The sequence below is a fragment of the Oxyura jamaicensis genome, chromosome 7 (genome assembly GCF_011077185.1).
Source record: "Oxyura jamaicensis isolate SHBP4307 breed ruddy duck chromosome 7, BPBGC_Ojam_1.0, whole genome shotgun sequence".
NCBI lineage: Eukaryota > Metazoa > Chordata > Aves > Anseriformes > Anatidae > Oxyura > Oxyura jamaicensis.
The window spans coordinates 23,835,224-23,863,121 of record NC_048899.1 but is presented as its reverse complement, the minus strand read 5'-3'; the positions used below and the strand labels follow the sequence as shown (position 1 = coordinate 23,863,121).

The window sequence follows — 27,898 nt, the reverse complement described above, 5'->3', positions numbered from 1 at the left end:
GAGATTGCTGTTTTATTCATTGTGGACAGCACCTAAAAATGACTTGTGGGTCCCCGCCTGTGTTAACTGCACCTGTAAAGGGACCCTGTTTAATTCCTCCTGCCAAAGATTGGGTCTTTCCTTACAAATTTTAGCACTGGTTATTCCAGTGGTGAGTTGGAGCATGGAGGGAATCCCTGGTCCATGTTTCAATCCAGAGTATGCTGGAGGAGCAGGTGAAACAAAATTCATAGCAGGCAGCTGGGGAAGGGCAGCTCTCATCCTCACATCAGAGGTGGGTTTCTAAAGCCAGGGGCTGTGAATCCCTCCCCTGCTGAGGAAGAGCTTGATCACACCAGGTGCCCAGCAGCAACTAAAGGATTTGATTTTTTTTTGGTTCTCATTATATTAAATGGCTATTTTAATGAGACAGGGAAAACAGGAGTCTGGGGCTAGATCGTAGCTAAGGGTCATGGAGTGCACCTGCCTCCTCTGGGATAATGGTTACAGGTGTTGTCCTAATTGAAGCATCTGCTTGTATCAGATGTTTAGTTGTTTGAAAAGGGATTGGCAAAGGCCCACGATGGGCTGATTTTAGGATAGCTGCCTCTCAGGCTGCTGTGCCCAGGGCAGCATCGCAGGCTGGGAGCAGGGAGCTGCTTAGGGCAGCCCTTCCCGAGCTGTTGCTCCTTAGCAAGTGCCTCATTAGTCCCAAACTTTCTGAACTGCTAACTTCCCTGGACCTTCTTTCCTGGGATATTTCTGGGCTGTTTCACCTCTCCTCTTAAGCAATAAAAATGACTTATTTTTCAAAAATCAACCCAACCATGTGAAGAAAGTTTTTGACTGCTCTGGAACATCTTTTGTCTGTATCATTGGAAACGATGGATCCTGGGCTCTTGTTCTGACCAGCTTCTTCATACCCAGATACCACACACGGCACTTTGTCTGAAGGCAAGTGAGAGTTAATTCCTTGTAGCAGATGTTCCCTGTGTGATGGCAAACACGGACACCTAGTGGTACTTCAGTGCAGGGCATGTAAAAGCTTTAAATTTGTCTCTGAAAGAGAAGTGCAACACAGTATTTGTTCATGTTTTCCCCTAAAAGAAAGAGAGATTTGATTATGTTCAGAGAAAATATCATAATGTGGAGGAAAGAAAAATATTTGGCAAGGAGTAGTGAAAGTGATATTCATCACAAAATTAATTTGATAAAATTTGTCATTGTATTTACCGCAAAGTAGTCAGGATTTTACTTGTGTCTTACATATCTCATACTATACCAGACCAGGTCCCATGCTGGATCAGAAAAAAAAAATAATCTAGTTCTCAAGTTAGCCCATAGCAAAGAAACCTCAGCAGGTATTATAGCAATATCTTATTCTTACCATACCTGTGAATGTCTGTATTCAAGTTACGGGGAGCGTGTGTCAGTGTGATGAGTGGTGGGTTTGTTGGTCAACTGCATAGGTAGGTGCCAAGCTGATCTGGTGCACTTCCATCAACCCACTGAGCTCTTTCTGCCAGGATTAATGCTACCACTCTGTCTGAATGGCCTCAAACAGCTGCCATGGTTTGTTTGTTTTTTTTTCCTATTTATTTACAAATAATCTTTCAGAGAAATATTTCCTTCTTCTTCCCCAAATCTAGCATTTCGTCTACGGCAGAGACACAGGACAGGTGAGAACCAGTCCTTGTCCACTGACCCCTTTCTGTAACTGTAAATATCACAACTGTGAATGGGATTTCTTTCTTGCCTGCATTAGACACACAAACCACTATGCCACTGAGTGGGGAGACAGGCTGTTCCCATGGGGGCGTGCATTCAGCCCGAGTGGGCTGCAGTAAGGGATTTTGAGGTTGTACCAACTTGAAAGTGAAGCCTGTAGAGATGGGTGTGCTCTCTTCAGGGGCTCACCCTGTCAAGACAATAAGCAGGTCGCAGTTCTCACTGATCTCACAAAACTACTGTTACACCTTACAAGATTTCTCCCAGTTCAGTTGGATTTACAAGCAGATTATTTAAAAACATTTTATAAAGTGCCTGTTTTTAGCTTGATAACCAAAGAAAGTGAGGTATGTGGTATTACACTGTTTTGAATCAACTTGTTTACTTCTCATCTTAATAACTTTTGAATCAGTGGGCTAATTTAATCAAATTTTATACTGGAATAAGAACCTCAAAGATTCCTGCGTGTTCCAGGAAGCAGGCAGGACCCCAATGAAGGCCCCTAATGGCAGGCAGACAGCAAGAAATCCAGACTGGAGAGGAGCATTCACAGAGCTTCCTTACACCAGAAAAAAAAAAAAAAGCTTAGATTTGTGCTCACACCCTTTTAGACACCTGCAAATCCAGCCCTGATATCCAAATCTTTAAGAAAACAAGCTTTGTTAGCTATGCTGCTTGTGCAGTCACTTTTTCTGTTTTGTTCTGCCCTATACACCAACGCTTCTATATCTGGTCTCTGGTTGTATAGAGACTGTGGTTAAGCAGAGACCTGTATCATTCATTGAGCTTTGCAGGGTGTGAGACTGAAGGAAAGCAGCAGGTTGCCAGCACTCAGTACGGAAGTAAGACGATACATTTATTCTTAGATACAAATCCTGGAAGTCAGCATATAATCAGTCACTCTGCGTTTATATATTTACACCTCTGTTTTCCATCAGAGATCATGGGAGGAGCTTTTCTGATCTGCCTCGTCAGGATTCCCTAATCTCCCAAGGGGTCCTTAGAGCAAGTTGGGGGAAGATGAGGGCACATTTCTTGTCTTGCAAAAAGTTGTATCTGTATCCTCACTGCACTGGTGGCATGTGGGAATGTGTCTAGCTTATGCTGTGGAGGGGGAGCTGGAATTTGTTCTGCCATGAGGCACACTGCCAAGGCAGCCTGGGCTATTGCCAGTCTAGAAAGTCACCCCAGAAGCTAAAGCAAGAAAAAAAACGAGGTTTCTGATGGACACCCACAGCTAGAAAGTGATGGCATTCAAAAGGTTACTGGGTGGGTAGCTTTGATTTCACACTTAAGCCCAACAGAATCAGTAAGAAGTTAAAGAAACCAGGGTCACAACATGTTGAACTTTGACAAAAGAAATGATTAACTTGGCTTCTAAGGAATACAGGGCCTGTCTTTGCCAGTGTAAATATGATGCACAGATGATTGCTTTTATCCTGCCCTCTCTAACTCTTATTCCATTTTTTTGTTTCCTCTTGAACCTGGGCAGCTGTCTGGAGGGTGTGAACTAACCGTGGTGCTCCAGGACTTCATAGCAGGCCACAGCAGTGAGCTGAGCATTCAGGTGGGGCAGACAGTGGAGCTGCTGGAGAGGCCGAGCGAAAGGCCAGGCTGGTGTTTGGTCCGGACCACGGAGCGGAGCCCACCGCAGGAGGGTCTGGTCCCCAGCAGCGCTCTCTGCATTTCCCATTCCCGCAGCAGCGTGGAGATGGATTGCTTCTTCCCTTCAGGAAAAGGTAGGCAACACCCTGACAGGTGTTAAGACTGTTTTGGATTTCCCCTTTTGTATCATGTAAGTGCAAAGCTGCTTGGGCTGCTGTTGCAGTCAACGTGGGTAAAGGACTGTGTAGTCATGAGTGAGTTTTGTTACTGGATCTCTGTGAATCAGCACAGCGCTAGCCTAGCTCCATTCCATGAATCAGTGTTGTACCTGTGTGTCTTTTGCTGTGTGGCAATTGTTACTGTCTTGAGATGCGGGATAAAAGTAAAGAGCTTTTAAACAACAAAGGGACTGCTTTCAGAGCCTAAAAGCCTAGAAGGAAGGCAAGTCAAGCTGTATATATACCCAAGATGCCCCAGGTTGTGGGTATGTTACTTTAGGAATGCCACTATGGTCTTTTAGTGTATCCCAGCTGTCTATGACTACAAACACCAGTGAGTACACTGGTATACCAGTACTGATTGACTGGTGAAATGGAGACTTTGTGTGTAATGCCACAGTACAAGAGGTGAAGAGTCCTTTACAATCAGTGCGCAACAAAACGTCACCTGTATTACCCTGAGAGCCTGGGTGTTTACGTCAGTTTTCAGGGAAATGACCTACCCTTCCCTATAAACATCTGCACTGAAAGGTGAAATATTGTTCGTCTCTGTGGTGTCTGTGGCCTATTCTGTTGATGTTGTGTTCTGAGCTCTGTGTCCCACGCATCCCATCAGTGCAGCCAGACACAGGAGATGCCCCAGACTGCTGGACCAGGACCTGCTTGGTTCAGCATGGCTGGAGCAAGTCCCCTTCTGGCTGCGTCCCTCTGGCCATGGGTAGGGTGCAGGGGAATGGCTCCTAAGGTCCCGCTCCTGGCTTCAAATTCACAGCCTCAACTGGCTTTTAAAATTTGTTTGTTTCTCCCCCAGAGTTAGGGGAAATAGAACTTGATCCTTTCTTGTTTGAACAAGTTAAGCTTGGTGGTTTTGTTTGTTTTGAGAAAAAGCATTGAAATCGGGCTCTTGTCTGCCTTTGCTCCCTGCCTACAGCCCCGTGGCTGCAGTGAGGAGAGGTGCACAGGGCACTGTGAGGGGTCTGGAGTCAGAGTTTCCCTTAAAGCCCAGGAGGCAGGGACTGTCCCTGCTGCCTGAGGTGCAAACTCCAATTTGTCCCAGCCACGTAGACCTGCCACACCTCTCCTCCCCGCACGCCCGGGCCCTGCCACCTCTCCTGGCTCCTGCTGCCCCAGGATCCTGTCCTGGTCCTCAGCTTCACCCTTCAGCCCTACAGGGCTGTCTTCTGAGAAGCACTGCCACACCTCCCTGCAGATTAAACGTGTGAGTAAAGAGGTGAAGCTGAAAATCAACCTGGCCTGCGTAAGAGCAGCCAGCGCCTGATATGACGTGACTCACAGGAAGCCAGGGATGTGCCTGCTGGGAGCGTGCTGGGCTTGGCTCCTCTGCTGAGGGATGCTGTGAAACGCCGCTCAGACTTTGCTGGGTTGAACAGTTTCTCCTCAAATGAAACAACACCAAAGAATTGCGAGTGTAGACCATGGGCAGGGAGGCAGGCAGCCCTGGGGAGGATGGAGGCAGGGTGGTGTGGGGACGAGGGCTGAGCACCAGGCCAACGCCACACGGTGGGCACAGTGCGACAGGCAGAGTGCGGGGCTGCGGCTGGCAGGCAGGAGGCAACCGATGGCTAGTGGGCACCAGGCTGCCTGAACACAGCACCCAGCCTGTGCCGGCACCCTCTGCCAGGCCATGAGATGGGTGATCCCAGGGAACTCACTGAACTGGCTCACATCCCCCCTTTCCAGGCAGGTGCAGTCAGTCTGGGGCCAGCCGGCTCCATCCATGCATTTGTTGCCTTTAGTTCCTTGCATCTCTTTCCCCATCAGCCTCTGTTTTCTTCCTGCACACACCAAACCTGTATCAGGGAGACTCAGCACTAATGGGATCTCCAGAACTGTTTCTAGAAATAATAAAAATAGCCACCCAGTCCAACAGTTTTGGCCAGAGTACAGCAAATAGGTTCTTCTGTGTCTAATCAGTTCTCCTTCTACTAGGAAAACAGGAAATTTTTTAAACTGAATGTACAGATGCTTGAATAAAGAAAGGGAAGTAGGTTTAAAGTTTAAAGGGGGAAATGAACTATCCACTGGAAGAGCTTGCCAGTCTCATGAGATCCTACAAGGATTAACATCATAAATGGCTTCTAGCTGTTCAGATTTGTGTCCTTCTCTACTTTCAGTGTCTTCAGGCATGGTTTGGATTAGGAATCCCTTGGTCCAAGATTCCAGAATGTCTGGCCCTTCTCTACAATTCTTGCTTTATGTAGGGCAAAGGCTGGCACGTCTTATGTCAGCATCAAGTGGTGTCCCCCCATCTGTTTCAGATACATAAAGATACACAGCTGCAGAATAGCTGGATTTTGCTTGCAGTTAACAAGGCACACCATTCTTTGCCTTTACAAGCACTGTAATTTCAAGAATAGAAAGTGTCCGTACTTAACATTTCTGATAGTCAAATTTGCCATCTATGATATAAACATGCACAGTTTTTGACAAATGTAGAACAGTTGCATCTGCTTAATGAAAATGGTCAATAACTGTATTTTGTCCTATATAAATTATGGTGGACTGTAAATATAAACCATGAGGCTCACAGAAAGTACCTACCATCCTTGAGACATGAATGAAATGAAAGACAAAATGAAGCACCTGAAACATCAACATCTGAACAGAACACCTGTGAAAGCCACTGGAAACAAAATCAAACATCACAACTGAACAGGTGCTCTGGCTCCACCCCCCCCCCTTTTTTTTTTAACGCTATTCCCTTCTAAATAGTTATTGAGTTAACATAGAATATTACAAAAGGAAAAAGTTGGTAGAAATTTAAGAGGAAAAAAAAAATCCTACATTTCATACTGGAATGTCTTTGCAGATTTCTCTTGTTGTTGATCAGTAAAAGCACAGAGATGTCAAGGACTAGTCTCCCAGCCTTCCGTCTGACTCCTGGCTGTGTTCCTTTGAAGGATACACACTTGATTTTTTCATGACTTTACTACAGCTCAGAGCCCAAGTACAATCCTGCCTGTCCATGCTTTCCAGTGATCTGATGGAGTTTGCAATTACCCCCTGTAAAAAGGCAAACAGGTTTCTGGGATTCACCTCTTTGCAAATAATTTACAGGAACTGGTCTGCAGTCTTGTTACTGTAATCAAGAATTTGTGTTATTATTTTTTTCCTGACTGGCATTCCTTAGGAAGGAAAAAGAAAGACTTGTGACACTAGGAATGAAGCTCTGTTTGAATTGTCTCACGGGGCTAATTACAGAAAACTGTGACTTTTATTCCTGTCTCTTTTATTCTATAATTGGGCTCTAAGGTATTAAACTATAAATTTCAAATTAAGGAAGAAATCTGCATGGATGGAAAGCGACCTAATGACCTAATCAATATTCATTAAGCACACTGGGACAAGCATGTTCCTGGTGTCAGCCTGTTAGCTTCAGATGAGTGATTCCAAATTTGAATTTGGCCCATGAAACCTTTAGATGAAATCTTGATCTTACAAACCTCATTTTATGACCACTCACTCAACGTTTTTGTTGTAATATCATAGTCACGATGTAATTCAAAGGCTAGGTCTTGCAGTAATTTTAAACAACGTCAATCATCACAAAAGAAAGTGTTAAAACAATAGGATTTATAGCATTTGGTTTAGGCTGACGATACGCAAAGGGATCCCATTCAGGGCCCCAAACCAGATTCAGCCTGCAGGATGCTTGTTTCTGGTCCAAATCCCTGGAGGAGATGAGAAGTACATTGTTTTAAGATGCTATGCAAACATCTTGCTGCGCAGGCAGATGGCCACTTAACAGCAGGGCTTTGGTGGCAGCGGTGGGTCCTTGTTGCAGAGCAAACTGAGCAATATTTGGGTGTCTTCCAACTGCAGAGGGAACATAGGCCTTGCAAGGTGTGTGCTGGCAGGGTGAGTATCCTGCCTGCCTTTCCCAGCCAGCTCATGCTGGCCTGGGTGCATCAGCTGGGACACCATCAGACTTCAGGCAGGAGGGCCAGGGGTTTCGGTGCTGCTCAGGTGAAAGCTGCTCCATCTAGAGGGTCACCTACCTGATCTTACAGCTGGTAGGTGTGACTGCAGGCTGAGCTGCATGGGAAGAAAGCAGAGGAAAGATGAATAAAATCTAGTGAAAAGAATAGTATCAATGAAAGGCTACCCTGAAACCTGCATTTTTGTGACCACTCCCTGTGGGAAACAGATCACTGTATGGATAGTGTGCAGAACCAGTGAGGCTAATGTGTCTCTTGTTGGGGTTGGAAGTCTCTTTCCTCCAGCCCCTGACCTCAGAAGAGCAATCTATGTAGGGAAAAGCATGATTGTTTCTTCCCACGTCTCTCTTTTTAAGAACATCTTGGATTTTAGTAGGGGAAAAGAGTCTAGGCTGCTTTTGTTGTGTCCCTGTTCCTGGTGAGTATTAAATTGTGATCTACATTGGCTTGCGCACTTTCTCTGTTGTTTTAAACAATCTCTGTTGCAAAACATATTCGATGGTAATGATTCCTGATTTCTCAGGGGAGCTGTGTGAGGACGATTCAGAAGTTTTAGTGCAGTGCATTAAACCTTCAGATGTCCTTGTAGAGGCAGAGAAATTGTTTTTGTTTTTGAAAGTCTTAATTAAGAGCAGTCAATTAAAATGTTTGTATGGCTCTGAACTAAAAGAAACATTTTATTAGGTAACAGTTGATTTATCTGGCACATAAACAGGTCATGGGGTTTCTATTAAATGAACAATGTTCAGGCTCCCATTGTCAATATAAATATACAGTATTAAAACAAACAAACAAAACCCCCTTACCTCTGTTCCTAATACTGTTCAACAAGGGTGTTCAAAGTCAGAATTTCATTGTACAGCCTTTCAAGAGAGGTCACACAAACCCCTCATACTAGTGCTTGGTGCCTCATGGCATTCTTCTTACAAGTTCAGGATATGGCATATATTGAAAAATCCCGTCAGGAAAGCTTTTACTGCATTTTCACTCCGTTTCAATTATGATAGAACAGCTGGAAACAAGTCGGCTAACGAGCATTTTGTAACATGGCAGTTCTCTGTGGGCTGACACCAAGGGCTTCTGGGCCCAGCCTGGGACCAGTGTTCCACCTCAATATACCAGGAAAAAAAAAAGAATAACACTAAGCCAGAGATGAGTATGATTCTATGCAGTTGTGAAAGGAAGGGGAATAGAAAGACTAGAGAACTCAAAACCATTTTGCTTTATCAGTCAGGTCACTCTTTCCTTTGGTTTTTCTCTGCTTTGTCTTCCTCTTCTTGCTCTTGAAATTATTGGTGTTTTTTGGCTTCACTTTCATGGACCTTCACAGCTTCTCCCCACCACATCACTTCTTTCTCCCTTAGAAGGCAACATCTGCTCAGATGCTGGAGTGGTTGATGACACCTCACTCCCTTATCAACTGCTATCTTTTGATCCTGAATCCTGTACTTTCTCCTACCTCAAAGTCACCTGTGGAAAAACAGATAATCACAGTGTCCATTCTTGGTGTTGTCAATGCTTACACCTTCTCCTGGACTGCATTATCACCAAAATAATCAAAAATTAACAAACATTTAGCAACAGATGGCAATATGGATAGTGAGATGTGATTTTTGTTGTTTCTAAGAGGTAGACCCAGATGAGCTAAAGCTGAATAGGAATATTCCTATCACTACAGGTGTAGCTCTGCCACAAATGGCAGATACATTAGTACATCCAGAAGACATAACCGTACTGATAAATCCTTCTGCAGCCAAGCCCTAGAGGCTGTGTCAGTCCATGCACCCCCGGAGCAGCTAGATAAGGTAGGCACAGCCTGACCAAGCCTTGCAAGTACTTGGCCTCCACGGTGAGTCTCAGCAGCTACAAGTCATGGAGGCAGATTGTGTGCAGGCTGTTGGAGCCCTGTTCTGATGGCTCATGAATGCCACTACTTCTCTGACATGGTGTTTCTATTTCTTTCTTCCTTTTTTTCAGTATGGCATCACTAGATATTTAAAGCTAGATTCAGCCACGTGTTTTTGTTTAAGGCGTATCAGGTACCACTGAAGTCAGTTATGCTTATTGCTTCAGCTGTTCTGTTATCTAATCAAAGCCCAAGGCCTCCAGTGCTCTACCTGGAACTTTATTTTTGTGGAGAAGTACAATTTAGATGAATGCTTTGATAAAACAGGAAAGGCTATTTTGGGGGAAGTTGCTTTGCTTTTGTTCAGTGGATTTTTATTATTTTAAACACAGGAGTCTTTGTTTAAAAGAGAGAAGGCCTGCAAATTTTCTTGTTTACTTTGCCTTTGCTTCCCCTTCTGACGGGGTAAAACTTCATCCACCTAATCCCCTGTCAGCTTAACCCCAGGTTTCACTGTACAGTGGCCATGCTGATTTTTTTTTTTCACTGAGAAAAAAGAAAAGGGGGGCTGGGATTTAAAATGTTGCACTCAGCTGTTCTTGTCAAGAATGCCAGAGGATTCAGCACCTGGTCTGGGGGGAAATTCAGCCGTGGCACACACAGAGCTGAAATCTACACCTGCTGTGATCACAAATAATCCGATCAGAAGGATCAGACGTTTGGACATAGCACGTGTTGGGCCTGATTCTCTGTATTAATGTGGGATCCTCTGACAGGTCACCCTCATGGTGCATGTACCAGGAGCAGCTTGGAGGGTACAGCACAAAACTGGGCAAAACTCAGTAGCTGATATTGCACAAAGGTCAGGCACCTAAGCAGAAGGTTTATTCTGGCATTACAGTCTCTGACAGCTTTATTATTGTGCAACTCATGCTCGGTTTTCTAATGCGTCATTTACTGCGCCTTTGGGATTTTTGCTTAATTTGGCTGGGAGGCTGTCAGAGAACAGGCTTTCCTGGTAGCAGGTATAATACCAATCGCTCATACCTCTTCATTAACATACTGGCACCAGCATCTTAGGCTGTGGCTGAATATGGAATATAGAGTTTCTGCCGACTGAGATAATAAATCATTCTGCTTTTAGCATTGCATTAGTCAGCCAACTAGAACCCAACAAAAAGTGGCAGAGAAACGCTACTAGTGGTCAGATCGGAAAGCGTCAGCAAAAATGTAGTGCGGGATGTTTCCAAACTCTGCGTGGACCTGTAGGAGGACAGAAGCATTCGCACTTTGGAGGGTTAAGTGCTGGTCTCCGCAGAAGGAAGCGAGGACCATGGTGTATCGCTGCCACGCAGCGCCTGTCAGCACTACACCCAGTGGTGCACATGAGATGGCTATTTCCAAAACGAAAAATCTTCTCTCTCAAGATAAAGAGTCATTTGTTTCCTGTAGATATGCTTGTGGGCTTGTAGAAGAGGCAGGTTTTAGGAGAGGGTATGGTTACATATTGCAGCGCTTCTGTTGCATGCAGGGGGTGGCTTGGTAGGTCCAAGGTTGGGTGGTGGAGCCCAGCGTGCAGTGTTCTGGGCAGGCTGGGTCTCCCCATCGAGAGCTGGAGTTGTAGGGAAGGGAGAGGGAAAGAAGCTCTTGTGAGTCCCCCTCAGGCTCAGCACATGATTTTCTCCTGCCCCTCTGTGGAAGACCAGGGTCAGAAATTCTTCTTCCCCCCTAGCTCTTCTGCCAGGCTTCCCAGCCCTCTTTCTGAGAGCCACCCCTTGCTTTCCAGGGGCAAGTTAAACCAACTCACGTATTCAGGGCTCTGTGCAATGAGGTATGGTTGTACTCCTCACTGCAGGTGTTACAAAGCCCCAGAGCACCCCTTTCTCTATCCACTTTCTGCAGAGAAGCAGGAACCTCCTTCCTTGGCTTCATGCTCACAGATGAAGGGTGAGACCTAGCTGCCTAGGTGGGTTTTGAGGGTGGCCACAGCCTTTTCCTGGCCTCATGAGCCATCTGAGAGGGGACAGACTGGGAGTAGTTCAGCTGTGCATACCTGGACAAGCAAGGCTGCTCTGGTCCTATTTTCCCACCTTGTCTTCAAAGGCATGCTGCATAAAGAATCTTTAATTTTTATTACTAACATATTGATTTCCCAATTGTTGGGACATCACAAAGGACAAGGTCAGTAAGATAGAACTACTAAGTAAATACTATACTTTTCATTCATTAAATGAAACTGCTTTCTGGAGAAATCTGGGCTGTGCAGCATCCCATATTGCCTGGGGAAGACCAGAGGCATCTCCCATCAAAAGGACGCTAAGCCAGGAATGGCCTGTCCTGCTCAGTCCCCAGTTCTCCTGGTGCTCACCCCAGCATGTGTCCTTTCATAAAATAGCTGAGCTCTGAACTTCCCTTCCTGTAACAGGGCCAGAGCAGACAGAGGGGCCTTTGAAGGGACTCCTTGAAAAGCAGTGATCGAGTCTGAGCAGTAGTTGCTCTACTGAGGAAGGAGCCAGGCTCCTGCTGTGGTGCTGGGGAAACCAGGTCAGAGCAGGTATTTTCCAGGGCTTCCCGTGCAGTTAACCAGGAGAGGGGGCACCTATTGAGAATGGCCTGAATCTGGGGCCAGTTTCTTTTTAATAACTGCCTAGGGACTTTCTTCTCCTTTGAGCTGAGTGTGTTGTAGACACCAGAGCAAGCAGGCAGAGCAGAGTTTGCAGCATGAGTTTTTGTGTTGGCTCTGACCTGAAGCCAGCAGCCATAATATCTCCACGCTTCTGCCCCACTAGTGAAAAACAAGCGGCCTGGAGGTATAAAAATAGCTCTTCGAGTAAAATCTATTTGCTCTGTATTTAGTCGTGTGCCTTGAGATACGTGTAGTGTGGTGGGAAGGGGGGAGTTGCTGTGGAGCACTTGGCCCGTCGAGCTAACAGGAAGGTCACTGGCCGCCTTCACTGAAAGAGCGGCGGGAGCATGTGGACGGCTTGTGTCATGTGTTTCCTCTGAGGCCAGACTAAATTTAGCAGATTCGCAGATGGACGTTGGACCGTAATCCATCTGGGACTGCGGGGGGGAAGAGTGGGATCTGGGTTGTTTGCCTAGGCTTTTGCTGCGTAACCAGCCTCAACGAGCCACCATTCATTATTATGTCCCTCTTCTGCCTTGCTGAATGTGCTGCAACCTCCTCCCTGGTCACTTGCCCTGAACTGCTTAAAGTTTAAGCATGAAGGAATAAAGGCTGCTGGTTCTGTGTTCATACTAACTCAAAGTCAGACTCTACTTTTGATAGCATCAACACGAGGGCTGAGCCTATAGCTCGTACCTGTGAGATTTGTAGTAACGCAGATACTAATGATGAGGGAAAATCTCACTTAAGGCTTCCCAGCTTGCAGACAGTTAAAGGGATTAATCCTAAATGCAGTATTTACACCCTGCAAGGTCTGTACACTGCTGGGCTGGTCCTTCCGTTGCTAATCTTAAACAAATATTTTATGAGTGTGTTTTGAAGTGAACTAGCTCTGCTAAAAATCCCATTTCCCTGACCAGTCGGAACCAGAGCTAGGCAAACTGAAATGCAAAGCACATGTGTATTAAATAATGTATTTCAAGTAATTGAAATTATGTTTCTGTATATCTGCTTCAGCACACTGCATGGATTTGATATATTGATCCTGACACAAGAAGCCCGATTTTCCTGTCATTTACGCAAGCATTTTGTCAGAGCAGTTATTCCCAGGTTACACATTTTGCAAGAAGAGCCTGAACCCATGTCAGCTTCACTTAGTTCAGATTAATCCTAACTTTGAGAAAGCAGAGTTAATGTTGTCGTCACTGTGATGATCTAAAAGTCTTAGGGCAGGAGGTTATTTGCAGTGCCGGTGGTTGTTTTTTTCCCATTCACATTAACTGGTCCAATAAAGGGCACTACCTCTTCTCACAAATGCTGTCTTTCTTTAACTCCAGAACTGTATCTTTCTTTTCTTCAAGGCAGAGCTCACATTTGACTATATTTTCCCTAAATCTGTTTAAATAAGTCTCTTGTGGTTCAGAACACCTAAAGAACAGTTCCCTCTATTATAAGAGGCTAAACCATTCTTGTCTCTGGTTGTCCTTAGCATTTATTAGAAGGCTCTATTTTACATATGTATCACATATTCTTCATCAGAGCACTGAAGAATTATTGACTCTGCAGAATTGTAATGGAGGGAAATAAGCATTTCCTTTCCTTTCTAGAGTTTAAAAAATACAAATGAAATTCCATGCAGTCTCAAACAGTAGAGGAATAATTGCTTGCACATTGCAGTGAGGGTTGGGATGGCCTCCAGTCTCTCTAAAGGTGTGTGGTCAAACAGAAGCAGCAGTGATACTCTATCCAAGACTTCCCATAACAAAGCAGCTCTGATTTCATCTCACCAATGCAATTTGCAGCTCGTGTGCTGGTGACTCCTGTTTTCATGAAGTGGACCTAGTGTTCCATATTTCTCACCAATAACATTTAACTGGCTGATGCCAAATTAAGTTTTTTTGTTGCCTTTTGCTTTTGCAAGCCAAAGAAACTAAAAGTTAGATAGTAACACTCAGTGTTTCTATTTCAAGGGCATTGTTCTATTTTCTGGAGTACAGAGGACCACTGAAATCTTTTAACTCAAGCTTTTTCTTTTCCACAGATCATTTTTTTAGAAGTGTTCTTAGGTCCTTATACATTTCAGTTTTATTCCTTGCAGACTGTGCCCAGCTCATTATTTTTTTCTGCAGATTTCAGATATCTTCAGATTTTTAAGTTAATGGTTGCATTTTGCCAAGGAACATATACCCAGTTTCCTTGGAAATCTATGGGAATTACATTTAGGTATCAGAGAACAGAATGCAGCCTTAAGAGCCAAATGTCATTCTTCAGAAAAGCACTGAGGAATTCATTAACTCTGCAGGACTCTTACTCGGTGAAGTAAGTACATTTTTACTTCCATAGACTGAAAAAAACAAGTTTCATGCGGTGTGAAGGAATCAAGGTGCTCTTGCTGCAAAGAAAGGCCTTTCTAACCTGTGAAAAAGCTTAGTTTAAAAAAAAAAAAAAAAAAAAAAAAAAAGTTTGCGCATGGATAGCAGGGGAAGGGCAGTTCAGGCTTTTTACTCCAGTAATTTTCATGGGTGTTTCACATCTGCTTAGATAAATCTGCCTCGTATGCTACACAGACATGCTGCTGCTCCGCGGGACAACTGCTTTGGACAGAGCCTTGACCCAAAAGCTGTACACCTTCTGCAGTGTACAGTCTTTCCTTATATTCAGAGATGCGTCTTTCTGCCCGTAAAAATGCACGTTCTACTCCCCATCAGCTCACTCACCATCCATCATAAAACCTGCTAGGGGACATGCAGGCACACCAGAGATGGGCCTGATCTCAGCAGCACCGGGGGCTGGTGCTTCTCTCTGCTGAGCAAAAGATAGCCAGCCAGGTGGGAGTACCCATTTTGTCTGACACAGAGAGACTGAATCTCTTGGACCATCAGACCTGCACACCATGCCTGCCCGAGCAGTCAGGATCTAGCACAGTGGGTGGGATCACTGAGACCAAGAGATAATACAGGTGATGCATCAGTCATGTTCCCTGAGGCTCTTTCACTACATTATTGCCAATAATGGCAGGAGAACCAAGGCAGATCAAGGAACTGATCTGGGTTAAAATGAGCTTTTTTTTTTTCTTTTTTTTTTTCTTTTTCCTCCCATCTTAGGTTAATTTTAACCTGGATCCATTTGTGGATCAGACGAGGCTGCACAAACATTTCTGTTGGCACAGGGAAGAGGCAGGAAGGCGCAGGCACCTGGGAGAGACAGAAAAGGCAACAATGAGTTTTGGCAGGGCGGTTGGCTCTTGACAAAGCGAAGTGCTCATGGAACTATCATATAATGCAGAGCTGTTACGTACCAAGAGATCGGCTGAACATAGGAATGAAAAATTACTCCAAGACATCATGTACACGTCCCTCTTGCAGAAAGACAACAGGTTTTTCTGTCTTGTAGCGACTGGAAATGCCATTGTGCTGGAGTTCAGCTTTTGGTAATGTCTGATGGTACCAAGAAGAAGAAGGATTTCTTGAGTGTTTGGTGCTGAACCAGCAATCACTCACAGACATCCCCTGGAACAGCATTTCTGTACAGGAGATCAGCAGAAATCCTACCTGCCAGAGAGCTAGGATCTGAGAAATGCAGTTATTGCTGGTCTGTGGACAGTAAAGAACGAAAGTGTGCAGAGGTGCTCCACATTGTTCCAACATAAAGTTGTTTTCTAGCTAGTCATTCCACAAACTGATAAAAAATAGTTTTAAAACTATATATCTTTTTAAATTCCCCCCACAACAGGCTGCCTGTTACATGTATCCTTGTTATTTTTATCCTCCTTAAGTTTTAATAACAGCTTTGCAGATTCTTTTATGCTTGTCTTAAATCTGGTACTGTAAACCAGAAAGCTTTGCCATCCTAAACATTGCCTGGTAAGAATTCCTCTACATTCTCTTTTTACCCTAAGAAAAAGGAAGGTGGAAAATAAACTTACTCCAATAATTTGTCCCAAATAAATAAAGGCTTTGACAATATTGACATTGAATTTTATTTTAATTCCAGTCCAGTTCTTCCAGACTGGCTAAACAGAGAATTTTTCCACTCTAGCAAATGGCGTATGCCAGCTTTTTAATTTTTCTTCCAGTTTGCCTTGAACCATAAGTGTGTTGGATACTGGATAGGGGAACAGCTGATGAAAGCAGTTTGCTGTTTACTGTGAGACATCTCAGGCAGGTAGACTGAGTAGACTCTTCTACCAGAAACAAAACAAAACAAACAAGAAAACTTTTTCTAAGGAAGGAGAAATCCCATTTAAAGAGAAAATTAGCTGTGGTTTCTAGCATCCAAATAGAATAACCTCAGGCAAGTTGAGGCAGGCACATCAGGACTACTTCTGGTACACTTTTAGGCTATAGTTGCTAAAACAACTCACCTTTGTGATGCACAAGTGGGTGAGGCTCCTGTTTGTCTTGGAAAGCAGACTATGATGGGCTGAGATAGGCTCATGATTTCCCCACTGAGGCCCAACACAGTAAGAGAGGAGCCAAAACATGTCCAAAAGGCAGCGCTTTAATGCTTTGCATCTTCCATCACTGCTTATTGCTGTAACTCCCAAAGATATGTCTCTGCTTTAATGGAGATAAGTGCTTCAGGAAATGAATACAAAAGCTACTTTAAATTTTTATTTCAGTCTTTTTTTTTTTTCTGAAGGTTTTATTATTTTCTTTTTTTTTTTTAATTCTGTCCAGGAGCTTGTTCAGGATATGTCCACCATCTAGTGTAGTGCTCCAGAAACCAAGTAACCTGGTACTAACATCAACGTCCCTGAGGTTGTTCAAGGAAAGGTTGGACCTGGTGCTTAGGGACGTGCTTTAGTGGGTGACATTGGTAGTAGGGGAATGGTTGGACCAGATGATCTTGGAGGTCTTTTCCAACCTTAATGATTCTATGATAAAGAGGTATGTATCTCCAGTGGGCCTCTTACATTAAACTGGTTGGTGAGGGGAGGCTCTTTGCTGACTCCTCTGGTGGTACAACTCATAGGTCTAGGGAATCCCCGCTGCTGACCCAAGGGCAGGCCTTTGCCAGAAGCTGTGCCTACCTTGCCAAAGCACTAGAGCCTCTGCTGAGGTGTTGGAAGAAGGCAGCAGGACAGGACTTCTTGTCTTGGGTTCTTCCTTCTTACAAAGTGCAGAAAAAGGATGAGTTGTAAATTAGGAAAGAGAGTTATGTTGTCAGTGGGGGGCTTGTGACACATGGGAGAGGTGGGTGATGTGGAACAGAAGGGTGAGGCCCATCTCACATTGGAGCATTTGGCAGGGGAGACAGGTCTGGCTGTGCCCTTAAAGGCTTTATAGAAGAGTTGGTTGGCCAGGATGCTCTTTGGCCATGCAACTCTTCTAAGTTGTCATCAGTCAATCCCATGCTGTTGTCTGGAGCAGAGGCATAAGGAATGATATACCCTGACATTTGCTGAACATATGCCTACATTGCAGTTCAGTGTGGAGTTTGTGCTGGGCTGTCTATATTTCTTTTTAATTTGTTTGTTTTAGCTAGTTGAGAATGTTCTTTTTTTACCTACCACTGTGCCGAATTGAGAAGCCAAAAACCTCTCCTTGGAGTTGTGCTCTCTTGCGCCAGGAGGGAATGTGACTCAATTTATTTATTTATTTTTAATTTATTTGATCTGTTTTAATACCCAATAAAGTTGTTGTTTTTTCCAACTGGCATGACAGGGCTCTGGCTATTTTTAAAGAACGTGGTTCATTTGATTTAATCTAATGAATGTTTAGTGCCGTTGAAAATAGCTGGAGCCAGAGCCAAGAATAATGTACTGAAATGTACTGGTTGAGCAAGGACTGCTTCACTCTGCCAATCTGCCTTCAGATTTACCTGGTTTTGTGAGCAGCATTAGCAGGCAAGGCATATTGATCAAAGAGCTTTTTTAATACTAAATCTAACAGCTGATAACATCAGAGCCATATTTTACTTCCCTCATTTCAAGACACATCAAACAATAAAAACTCTTCTTGTTCAGTGCAGGATGTCTAACCTCTGTTTCAGACCACTCTGAGGAGAACAAGAAATGGTAATATCCTTTTATTGCACACAGGGAAAATCAAGGTATGAAATGGTCATTTTTTCCCCAAAGTCACCCCGAAAGTAAGTGGGAGAGTTGGTAATGAAACAAGTCACCCAGCGTCTCCTGGGCTCTGTGAGCTGCTGTGTAACTCTTGATTTCTCCATGAGCTGAAACTAGGCTGTAGTCAGAAAAGAAATGCTGCTGAGTCCTTGCTCTTGGTGTTTCTCATGTTCTGGTTCTCGGCACATCCATGTTTACTGTCCTGCCCACACCATCTGAGTTGCTCTGCGGAGGTACCTAGCTCTCCTTATTAACTAAGCTTTAATTTCATGCACGTTCTTGCACTGTTTGTTTCTGCAAGTTTTATCACATATTTCAGTGATATATTGAAAACTGGGCCAATCCATCTCCCTTTTGCCATCTGTGAGTTATTTCTGTGAGACAGTTGTTTCCCTGTTCCTTCATAAGAAACGAGTGGCTAATACTTAAGCTTCATTGGACTAAAAAAATAAATCAGCCATAATGCATCTCTCTCCCTGATGGTGGTGCCTGTGGGGATGGATTTTCAGCAGAGATCGCTTTGCACCCCAAAGCACAATGTAGGATTGACTCGCATAAGTAACGAACAGATGCTCCTGATGGCCATTATGTTATTTATCTTTATGTGATGGGGGAAGGAAGCAGCACCTGTTACATTGACAAACGTTGTCACTGCTGTCCTGCATTACAGACCTCTGGGGCACCCTAGGTCAGGCATATTTCTCCACGTTGCTGTTGACCCAGATGAAGCTGTTACATCCGCTAGGTATTATGCCCTGTGTTTCCGTCAGGTTTGTCCTTCAGTTTATAACCTAAGACAATTAAGCAGCCTCTTCAGGTATGACAGAGCACTGGGTACACCGTATATTTTGACGTGTTCCAACCTTCACCCCAAAATTTCCGTGAGAGGACTGCATAAAAGTATTGGGACAACTTATTTCCTCTCTACAGCAAAAGTCATTTCTGCAGACTCTCTCGGATTTCATACAAAAACTCATGCCTGGGGAATTTTCTGAAGCTGTATTTAAGAGCAGACAGAACTAATTTCCTCATCATCCTGACTCAAATGACTTCCCTTCCATCATTGGTGTTGCACAGGGCAGCGCATTTGGCCTGCGGTGCAGACACACTGCTAATAGCCTCAGCTTCAGCTGGGGCGCGTCAGGACCCCAGCGTTTCCTCGGTCACTGCACTGCAGATAACAGCGGCTGGGTTTAGAGCGTGGTGCTGGGAGGTGTTTCCTCAAAGAAGTCCTGAGAGCTGGGCTGGTTTAGAGCAAGGCTGGGAATGTTTTCCTTGACAGGGGACATGGAGGCCATTTGGGGACCGCAGAGCCACACATTATTGCGTCCTGTCCAAAAATAACATAAAGAATATAATGTGAACATAGGAAGTGAGGTTAAGGACCCTTCTAATCCCAGGCAAAAGCCTCCTCGGCCCTCATCTAGGGCAAGTGAACTGTGCAGAAATATTTTTCCAATGTGATTTCTGCCATGCTGCTACCTCCCGACGGCTGAGCTCCCAGTCTGAAGCTGCAGGCCCAATGCAGGTGACAGCACAGTTCCCACTTGTGTTCAGGGCAGAATTTGTCCTCATCCAGTGCCGAAGCTGAGCTAGGCTGTGCTCACAGCATGTCTCTTCTGCACTGTGGGAGCTAATTGAAATGGTGTGATTATTAAAAATGTCTTTCGGTCATATCTTGCTTTATTAAATATTTATTGCATGTGTAATTCATCAGTGAATATACATATGTGTATCTTTCTTAAAAGAGTAACTTTTCAGATACAGCCTTCACAGTATTCCCAGCATTGTACATTTGGGGAGAAAAAAAAAAAAAAAAAAAAAAAAAAAAAAGCCTGCTTCCTCCCCACCCCCCAGAATAATGACTTCAATTCTGTTTTAATTAAGCAAACAGTTTTTCAGGGCTGAGATTGCACCTTAATTAGGTTTTAAAGTTCAGCTGCAATTACAAGAGCTACAAACTTGCTTTAAAGCCCTCCTGAGACTCTCAAACTTCAACTGTAAGCAGTACTTTACTGAAACTTCACCTCTAAGCACTGTTTTATTGCCGTGTGCCGTCGGTGGAACGTGCGCCGTATCTCTAAGATGCTCGTTCTTGGCCTGATGGCTCAAGCGTTCCTTGAGGGAAATCAGAAATGATCTTGGCTCCCTCAAGCAACGCTGGGATTTGTTCTCCATGCCGCTAGGGTTTACCACTAGATGTCCCTGTGAATCCCTCAAACCTCCCGGGTCCGTGGGGTTTTGCAGGAGCCAGCTGGGGAAATCTCAGCGCTGCCGTGGGATGCTGCACCCTCATGGGATGCTGTGCCTCCGTGGGATGCTGCACATTTATTGGGGTGCTGTGCCCTCGTGGGATGCTGCACCCTCTTGGGATGCTCTGCCTTCGTGGGATGCTGTGTCCTCACGGGATGCTGCACCCTTGTGGGATGCTGTGCCCCCGTGGGATGTTGTGCCCATGCACTGCTCAGCCTGAGCTCCTGCAGAGCTCATCCTAGCAGTGGTCAGCTCTGCCAAGAGGCATGGGAATTCAGTAGCAAAATGCTTCTTTTAGAACATTTCCTAGTTTCTTAAACAAGGAGTCTTAAAGTTTTTCTTGGGATGGCTTTTAAAACCCGCCAAGAGCAGGGTTCCAGTGTGCTAGATGCTGCGTGGACCCTATGTGAGGGACTGCTCCTGCCTCAGAGACCGCACCTGGCCCAGGCTGTGGGGAAAGACAGAGGGGCAGAAGGGCAGGGATGTCCCTGTCAGTTCCCCATCCCCATCTTCCTTCTCCAGCTGCTGCTGAGGCCGCTGCTCCCAGCGAGATGCATTATCTGCCTGCTGCAGGCGCAGGAGCCCTGCCTGTGCCCCGAGACATTCCCGTGCATCTCCCAGATAGGCAAAGCCACAAGCCAGAGAAAGACACAACACACAGCAAAGGGGAGACGGAGTGAAGGTTCACTTCAGCCTTACGTACTGAACAGCATCGTGGTGCTCAAAGGCAGGAAAATTTTGCATGCTGCAGGCTTGTTGTGAGGTTGCCGGTGCTTCTAGTGAGGCTGCAAAGAGCAACTTGCACGCTGCAGGCAGAAGCGAGGCAGGGAGGTTTTCTATTGTAGTTGTGGTGGAGGCAGTCTCTTGGGGAGGGTCTCAGCCACTGTGCTGGCACAGGGCTGTGCGAGGTGCCTCTCCAGGGCAGCTCGAGGGTACGAAGGATCCTGCCTGGCAGCAACATGCAGTCACTCACCATGTAGGTACAACCTTGTGAGGGTTCGTGAAGGCAGTGCTGAAGCCACAGCCCAAGCCTCCTGTCCAAAACTACTCCTTGGCCCCACAGAAGTGCTGCTTCCTCCAAAGCAGTTAGGCAGCAAACCAAAGCCTTAGTCCAGATGCCTGGTGTATGGCATCGATACAGCCAGATGGTTCAGGCTGAAGTCCTGGCACGCAGAGGCACAAAGCACAGCAACATCTTCGCTCTCAGCTATTCCCTCCCCACGTGTATTTATGCCTGGGAGAAGCAGTTTGTTGGGTTTGTTCAGCTTTCAATACAGGTGTGCAAAAGCTATGATGCTGCCACTCTGGAATCCTGCCCGACCTCTCCTACCAGCTGCCTCCAGCGAGGTTTGGGCCATTTTCGGCACCTCCAGTTTTCCATGCTTTAGGTGGAAAACCCTAATGTGACAGTCTGACACCTTCCAAAGCAGGCAGTGCTTTTGGATCTCAGACTGATCCATGTTTTGCACCTAGCTTACCCTGAGCAAAAGGGCTTTGGTGCTGGAGGCAGGTATCCTGCGGAAAGCAGGCTGGCAGAGCAGTTGGGCAGGGTGGTGCTTCTGTAACAGGTTTTAGCTGTCAGATGCTTGAGCTGAGGAATGGTGCTTGGGGGGAAAAATTAAAAAAAAAAAAAAAAAGTGAATTTTAAAAAAATCAGCAGCGGCACAAGTTTAGTCTTTTGAAAACCTCGGAGGAAACCCTCCCGCAGCACATCAGAGCTCCGGCAAACTTCCTCCCAGGCAGCTCTTTATTCCCAACAGCCTTCGGCTGCCTCCCGCCCGCTGCGCGCCGCCGGAGCTGTTCCCAGCCCCCTGCCCAACTCGCGGAGCTTTTCCTGGTGGGGGGAGGCCGCGGCCCGGCCGGCCGCGGACCCCCCTGGCTCCCTCCCCGGCCGCCCGCGGGTGCGGGAGCTGCGCGGCCGCGCTCCGCCCGCCGCCGCCCCGTTGCATAAGGCGGCCCCGCTCCGCCCCTGGAGGTGCGCGCAGGGCTCCGCGGGGACAGCGGCTGCTCGGCCGCTCGTCCCTGGGTCCCTGGTCTTTTTTTAAAAAAATATCTCCCCCCCCCCCCCTTTTTTTTTTTTTTCTTCTCCAAACGGGCCGGCGGCTCCTTGCCATGAGCAGCCCGAAGGCAGCATGAAAGCGGGCAGGCGCGTCTATCCCGCCCGCTCCGGTGTAGGATGGCTCTTGGCGAAGTGCTGCTGCTGCTGCTCCTGCAAAGGTCGGTGGGCAAAAAGGGGTTGGGGGGGAGTGGGTCCCCCAGCCGCCCCCTCGGGGGATGGGGCTCGGCGGTACCCCCCGGCAGCATCCCCGCCGGGCTGCCCCGGGGGGGAGCGGAGGGAAGGAGCGGCCGGCAGCCGGGAGCAGTGCCCTGCAGCCCCGCTGGGCTGCAAGGCGGTGGCCGGGACCCCCCAGGGACTACCGGGACGCCCCCCCGCCCCCCCCCCCCCCCCCCCGCCGGTAGTTTTCCTTGGGTTCGGGTAGAGCGCCATGCTCTGAGAACATCTGTTTCTAGCAGTTCACAAATCTCTGAATGGTGATGTGGGAAGGTCTGGGGACGCGGACTGAGCGGAGACTGATTGCTGCTCGCAGAGATGTGGGAAAGCCACAGCAGCGAGAGTGCCTTGTGAAAATAAAATAAAAACCTGGCTTTTGAAAAGCACGCTACAGCTGAGATGCACCGAGTGAAGGCTTCCCAGCCTGCAGCCTTTACGCTGTAATGCTGGCTCTTGAACTTGGTCTGGATAGTGTGAGTTTGCTGAGGAGGAGTTGCCGTGGTATTTCAGTGTTTCCTGCTCTCTGAGTGGCCAAGCATAAATGTCCCAAACAAAACTTGTTTTTCTCTTTTGTTTTGAGCTGTTGCTGTTGCTTAAAGACCAAAGCTTTTCAGTGCAGTTTTTTGGTAATCCATACGCACAGCCACAGAGGAAGATGGCTTGAGGACGGATGGCTTGCTTATTTCATGAGGCATACATTTGCAGTGCAGAAGCCGTGTTTCCTCTGTTATTGACCTAGAGTCATGCTTACTTACATGGTGACAGCAGCAAACCAGAGCTAGCTGGTGTTCAGTCTGCCATGGCTTCATAAGATGATCTTTTCCAGCCTGGGGAGAACATGCTGTTTCATGGCAAGTAGGGGACTTCAAGGGCTGTAAGAAAAGACACGTAACCTGGTGGTCGGGGTAGGCTTGTAGAATTAAATCAGCAGAAAGGTTGTAAAATTAAATCACTGTGAAAAGTCAAGTCTCTAGGACAGACTGTGCTTTAATGTGTTGGCCCACGCAGCAGGTTTGGAGCTGGCTTCAAGCTCTCTGGCATGGCTCTGGTCTTTAAAATGTTGATTCTAACAGATTAACATCTCCCCGCCGCCTGTCCTGCCTGCAGACCTCTCCAGAAGGGGGAAAGGGAAGCAGCTGGCTCTTCTCTCTCCTCTTGAAATGTTAACTGTGTTTGCAGTTCTGGTTTACCCAGCTAGTAACAAAAGGTGTTTTGTGATACTGGTTGCTTTATTTCTTTCGCGTCCTTGGTCGTCAACTTTGAACAGGCTGAAGGTTGTAAAAGGCTATCTGTTATGCTGCGTTTATTAAAGAAAACCAGAGGCAGTCGGATGGTGGAAGTACTCCGTAAGCATAAGCAGATACCAAGCCTGACATTTGATGAGGGATTTGGGTGCCCCAGACTACAGCATCAGCGTGCTATTGTTGGCAGCTTCTGCTGTTAAGCGTGGAGATGCTTTTAAAGTGACAACCTGACTCTCGAAGCTTCGTGTATTGTGCACTGTCAGCGATCGGCTTTGCTTTTGGGGAGATGCCTCTTCCCCAGGGCTCCCCGATCTCAGACTTGCAGTAGGGAGAGAGGTGACTTGTTTGTGCTTAAGATGGATGTGAAGCTCTTTGGGGTCGTTCTTGCTGCTGCCCCATAAACCAACCTTCCCTTCACCCGTGGGAAGGCACTTCTCCTTTTTCCTGGTGGCAAATGCCAGACCTGTCTTGATCTTTGAAACAACTGAGTGGGTTTTGTTGTGCCAATAAGAACTTTCTGGTGAGCAAAATGGAGCAGCTGAGTGGGCAGCCCACCCTCAAACAGGGATTATGTTGGTACAAACTGTGTCAGTGCGTTTTGTGCCGTGAGGCTTGGAAATGATGTGGATGCTTGAGCTCCTAAACAGCAGTAGTAATGCAGAACTGTAGAAGAAACAAAACAAACAAAATCTAGGTTTCCAATATATCATGAAATACATAAATCTTGTGTAATTGGTCATTTCTCTGAAAGATTGACAGATAACTCAAACTACTCTATTGCATAAATTTTATCCTGTCATTTGCAGCAGTAGCAACCTTGATCCTGCTTTTTTGCTTGTTTCTCTTGGTGAGTTTCTGATTGCCTGTGTAGAAAGCTATTGGGATCCATTCAGGGAAAGTGACTGATGCTTAGTACTGTTCCCAGTTTTGCTCCAACCCAGATAGTCCTCTACATGAACTAAATAAGGACTACTTCTCTGTCTTTCAGTATGGAGAGATATGAATCCTAATATAGGAGTGCCTCATAGCAAGAGTCTGTCACTTGCTCTCAGCCATAAAAAGGGGTAGTTAGGAGCAGTAGGCTTGTACAGCCTTCAGGCCAATGGCCTTAATCAGCCAAGAGTGGACAAGCAAGGCTTTTTGCAGTGTTTCCTAAACACACAAATGTAAAGTGACCTAGAGTAATGGGCTGCTTCTCAGCACTGCAGAACTGGCTTTGAAAGCATACTGATAAGAGGTTTCAAGTTCTGTTGGTGTTCTGATAACTAGACAGTCATTGAACTCTCCTTAAAAAACAGCCCAAGATCAGTGATTGAAAACAACTTACTCTCTTTTAACGCTGAGTCCATCTCCTTGTTTCCCTGCATGGTTCAGGTTTGAGGCCCTGTTAAAAGAATCACAATGTAGGAAAGCAGGGAAACCAGAGGGACTTGTGCTTTGCAAAATGTCTTTACTGAAGCAAAGGATCAGCTGCGTGCCTTGACTGTCACAAGGTCAAAGCTTCATTCCCTGTAATGAGGGAGCTGAGGCCAAGGTTCAGTGCCGTTACCCCACACTCCCTCCAGCACAGCTCTCTGCAGCATGGCCGTGGGTGCACGGGGCTGGCGTCAGGTGGAAGCTGGCTTCCAGGTTGTAATTAACACATGAGGGTTGTAAAGAATTTATGACTCAGATGTAACCTAGACATTACATTCTGGGTGCTATATTACACCCATATTTAGAGGCCATCTCTTTGCAGTAGTCCAGCTCGTTTGGGTCTAGCCCTGCCTGCAGCATGCTGGGCTCTCATTGCCCTGCAGGGCACTAGGAGCATGGGAAGTACTAGCAGGGTGCGGGAATTGCTTCTCTTCGAGCAAGAAGAAGATGTTCCCAGCTACTGGACCTGAGAATTTGGCTAAGAGTGCACCATCAGCATCCCAAAGGAAAGTGTCTGTGGTTAAAAATAATCTGTTGTCAGTGTAATTTTGCAGCGCAACATCTTACACCCCTTTCTAGGTAATATTGTGTGGCTACAGGGTGACTTTAGGGGAGGACATAAAACACGTTTTACTTGAGGGTAGCCAGAGACAGGGAAGATTGATTTAGATGGATGTGCTTGTTGGTTTCAGTGCAGAACATGTCCCTCTGCCTCCTTGAGCAGTTGTTCTTCTGAGCAGGCTGCCAGTCATATCCCAACTTTTCTTTCCAGAACAAAATAAAGCTAATCTGAATGTCAGGCCTTTAATCTCAGTGCATTAAAAATGAAAGATGGGGTGGCTTAGTGTCTGTGCTAAGCTCCTGACAAGGCTCTTCAATTCCCGGTCCCTCCGGCTTCTCATCTCCTATCCACAGCTTTTCTCCCTTCTGCATTCTTTGTGTTACTGTCCTCTGCTTCTTTCTTTCCTTTCTTTTTCTCTTCTTGCTGTCCTTCTTTGAGTCTTTGATTCGTTATTGGCTCGGTCTGATGAACCTCTTCACCGTAAGATTAACAAAGTTCGCTTCTCTTGACAAGCGTGGTGGTGACTAATGTGCAGGGAAGGGAGCTCAGCCAGCCACCTTGTACATCTTTGTGAGCTGGTCAGAAACAGAGCCTTAACTGGAAGTTGGGCAAACTGGCATAATTACAAGGGCTGTCAACAGCATGTTAAAAGTTTTTTCTTCATTAGGTAAAAAGTGAGATCCGATGGCGCTTTTTATAGAAGGTGCTGACATTGTGTTAGAGCGAGCTGCGGGGCTTTGCTAAGAGAACTGGTACCTTAGTGCTGTGTGGTGTGGTAGCAAGACAGTGATCTGCAGTAATACGTTCAAGCCCATAACATTTCCTAATTTGAACATATTTTATTTAGTGTTTCAGGCCGAGCCATGGTTACACTGTGTAAAGCGCAATGGAATGCGTGGCCAAGGCAGTTCTGTCAAAATTGAGGCAGAGGAGAAAACAATAGTAAAATGAAGGGTGTCAACCAAAGCTTGCTTTGTTTCCTGGTCCTTCCTGAATGAGAAATATGAGGAAACTGTTACCTTCTCTAAATCTACTCTGTGGGTAAAGTCAGTCTGTTGCTCATTAGCTGCATCTCCGTAAAGGCAAGAGGATCAAGTGTGCTGGTTTTGTGGGGGCGCCGGCGTTGGGCTCAGCTCTTTCTCCTGGCAGGTTCACAAGAAAACGGCTGTGGTGAGGTTTGGGAGCGCTGTTAATATCTCCTTCCAGTTCTATTAAGAGAAAACCAGTAAGCCCATGACAGGAACATCCCTTCCAAGTCCTCCATTTTCCCACCTCCGCAGGCTGAGTCAGGAGTTGGAGCAGGTCGCAGCAGAAAGTTATTGTAGGGACGAAAGAGCTGATGAGAATGGTGCTTGGCTGAGCAAGCAGAATTAATGTGACAAGGTGAACACTGTTAGCAAAGCACCTGTGCTTTCTGTTGTTGCAGAGTTTTGCTTTCTTGTGCCTGCTTTGCACGCTCCTGACAGTGTCCTGAGCTAAGCGTGCCCGGAAGGTGCACCTGGCAGGCCCCATCACAGGCTTTTGGGGTAAATGAAGACTCACGGGTCTGAACCTCTTAGCATTTGTGTGCATTTGTGTGTCCTCCCTTGAATGTGGCAACAAGACCTACAGGGATTTTGGCAGGGGAAGTCACGAGGCTGATAAGCTGAACACGAGCAGTGGAACGGAAAGCACGGCCGCTGCCATCTGAGATCCGGTGTTGTGGTGGGCTGGGGAGCAGCAAGCTCTGCTTCGGTACAAGTGTGCTAAATCTTACCTCTTCGTGAGAGTATTTCTGGGGGGTAGAGACATGGCTCATGGGTACAGCCTTTCAGTGGCTCTGTGTTGCTGCCGTACGAGCGTGGGAGGTGTGGGGTATTTCACAGGGCTGGTGGCTGCCCAGGGCTCCTTTGCTCACCGCACGTAGCAGCTGCCAGCCACTTCCTATAAACCTGATGTTCGCTGCATCAGTGCCAATGTTCAGGATGCTCCACCAACTTTCTGTCAGTTTCCAAGACCCAACTAATACAAGCATTATTTTTCTTTTTGGCAAATTACACACACCACTAGATAACTCCAGCTCTCTTGCCATGAGCTAGCGCCTCATCCCCCAGCTTTGTGTCTCCCTTTCGAGACGG

General features: G+C 46.2%; 1 protein-coding gene across 15 annotated transcripts in view; it reads left to right on the top strand.

The window, feature by feature from the left end:
- The window catches only part of KALRN (kalirin RhoGEF kinase), a 497,542-nt gene that overhangs the window by 400,492 nt on the left and 69,152 nt on the right, over positions 1-27,898 (top strand). For 14 of the 15 annotated variants that reach the window (XM_035331506.1, XM_035331495.1, XM_035331496.1 and 11 more), the window contains 2 exons: positions 1,629-1,658; positions 3,200-3,446. In XM_035331506.1, coding sequence (XP_035187397.1) covers positions 1,629-1,658; positions 3,200-3,446 — 277 coding nt within the window. The remainder of the gene's footprint in view (positions 1-1,628; positions 1,659-3,199; positions 3,447-27,898) is intronic. The other variant, XM_035331500.1, reaches the window with a different exon arrangement.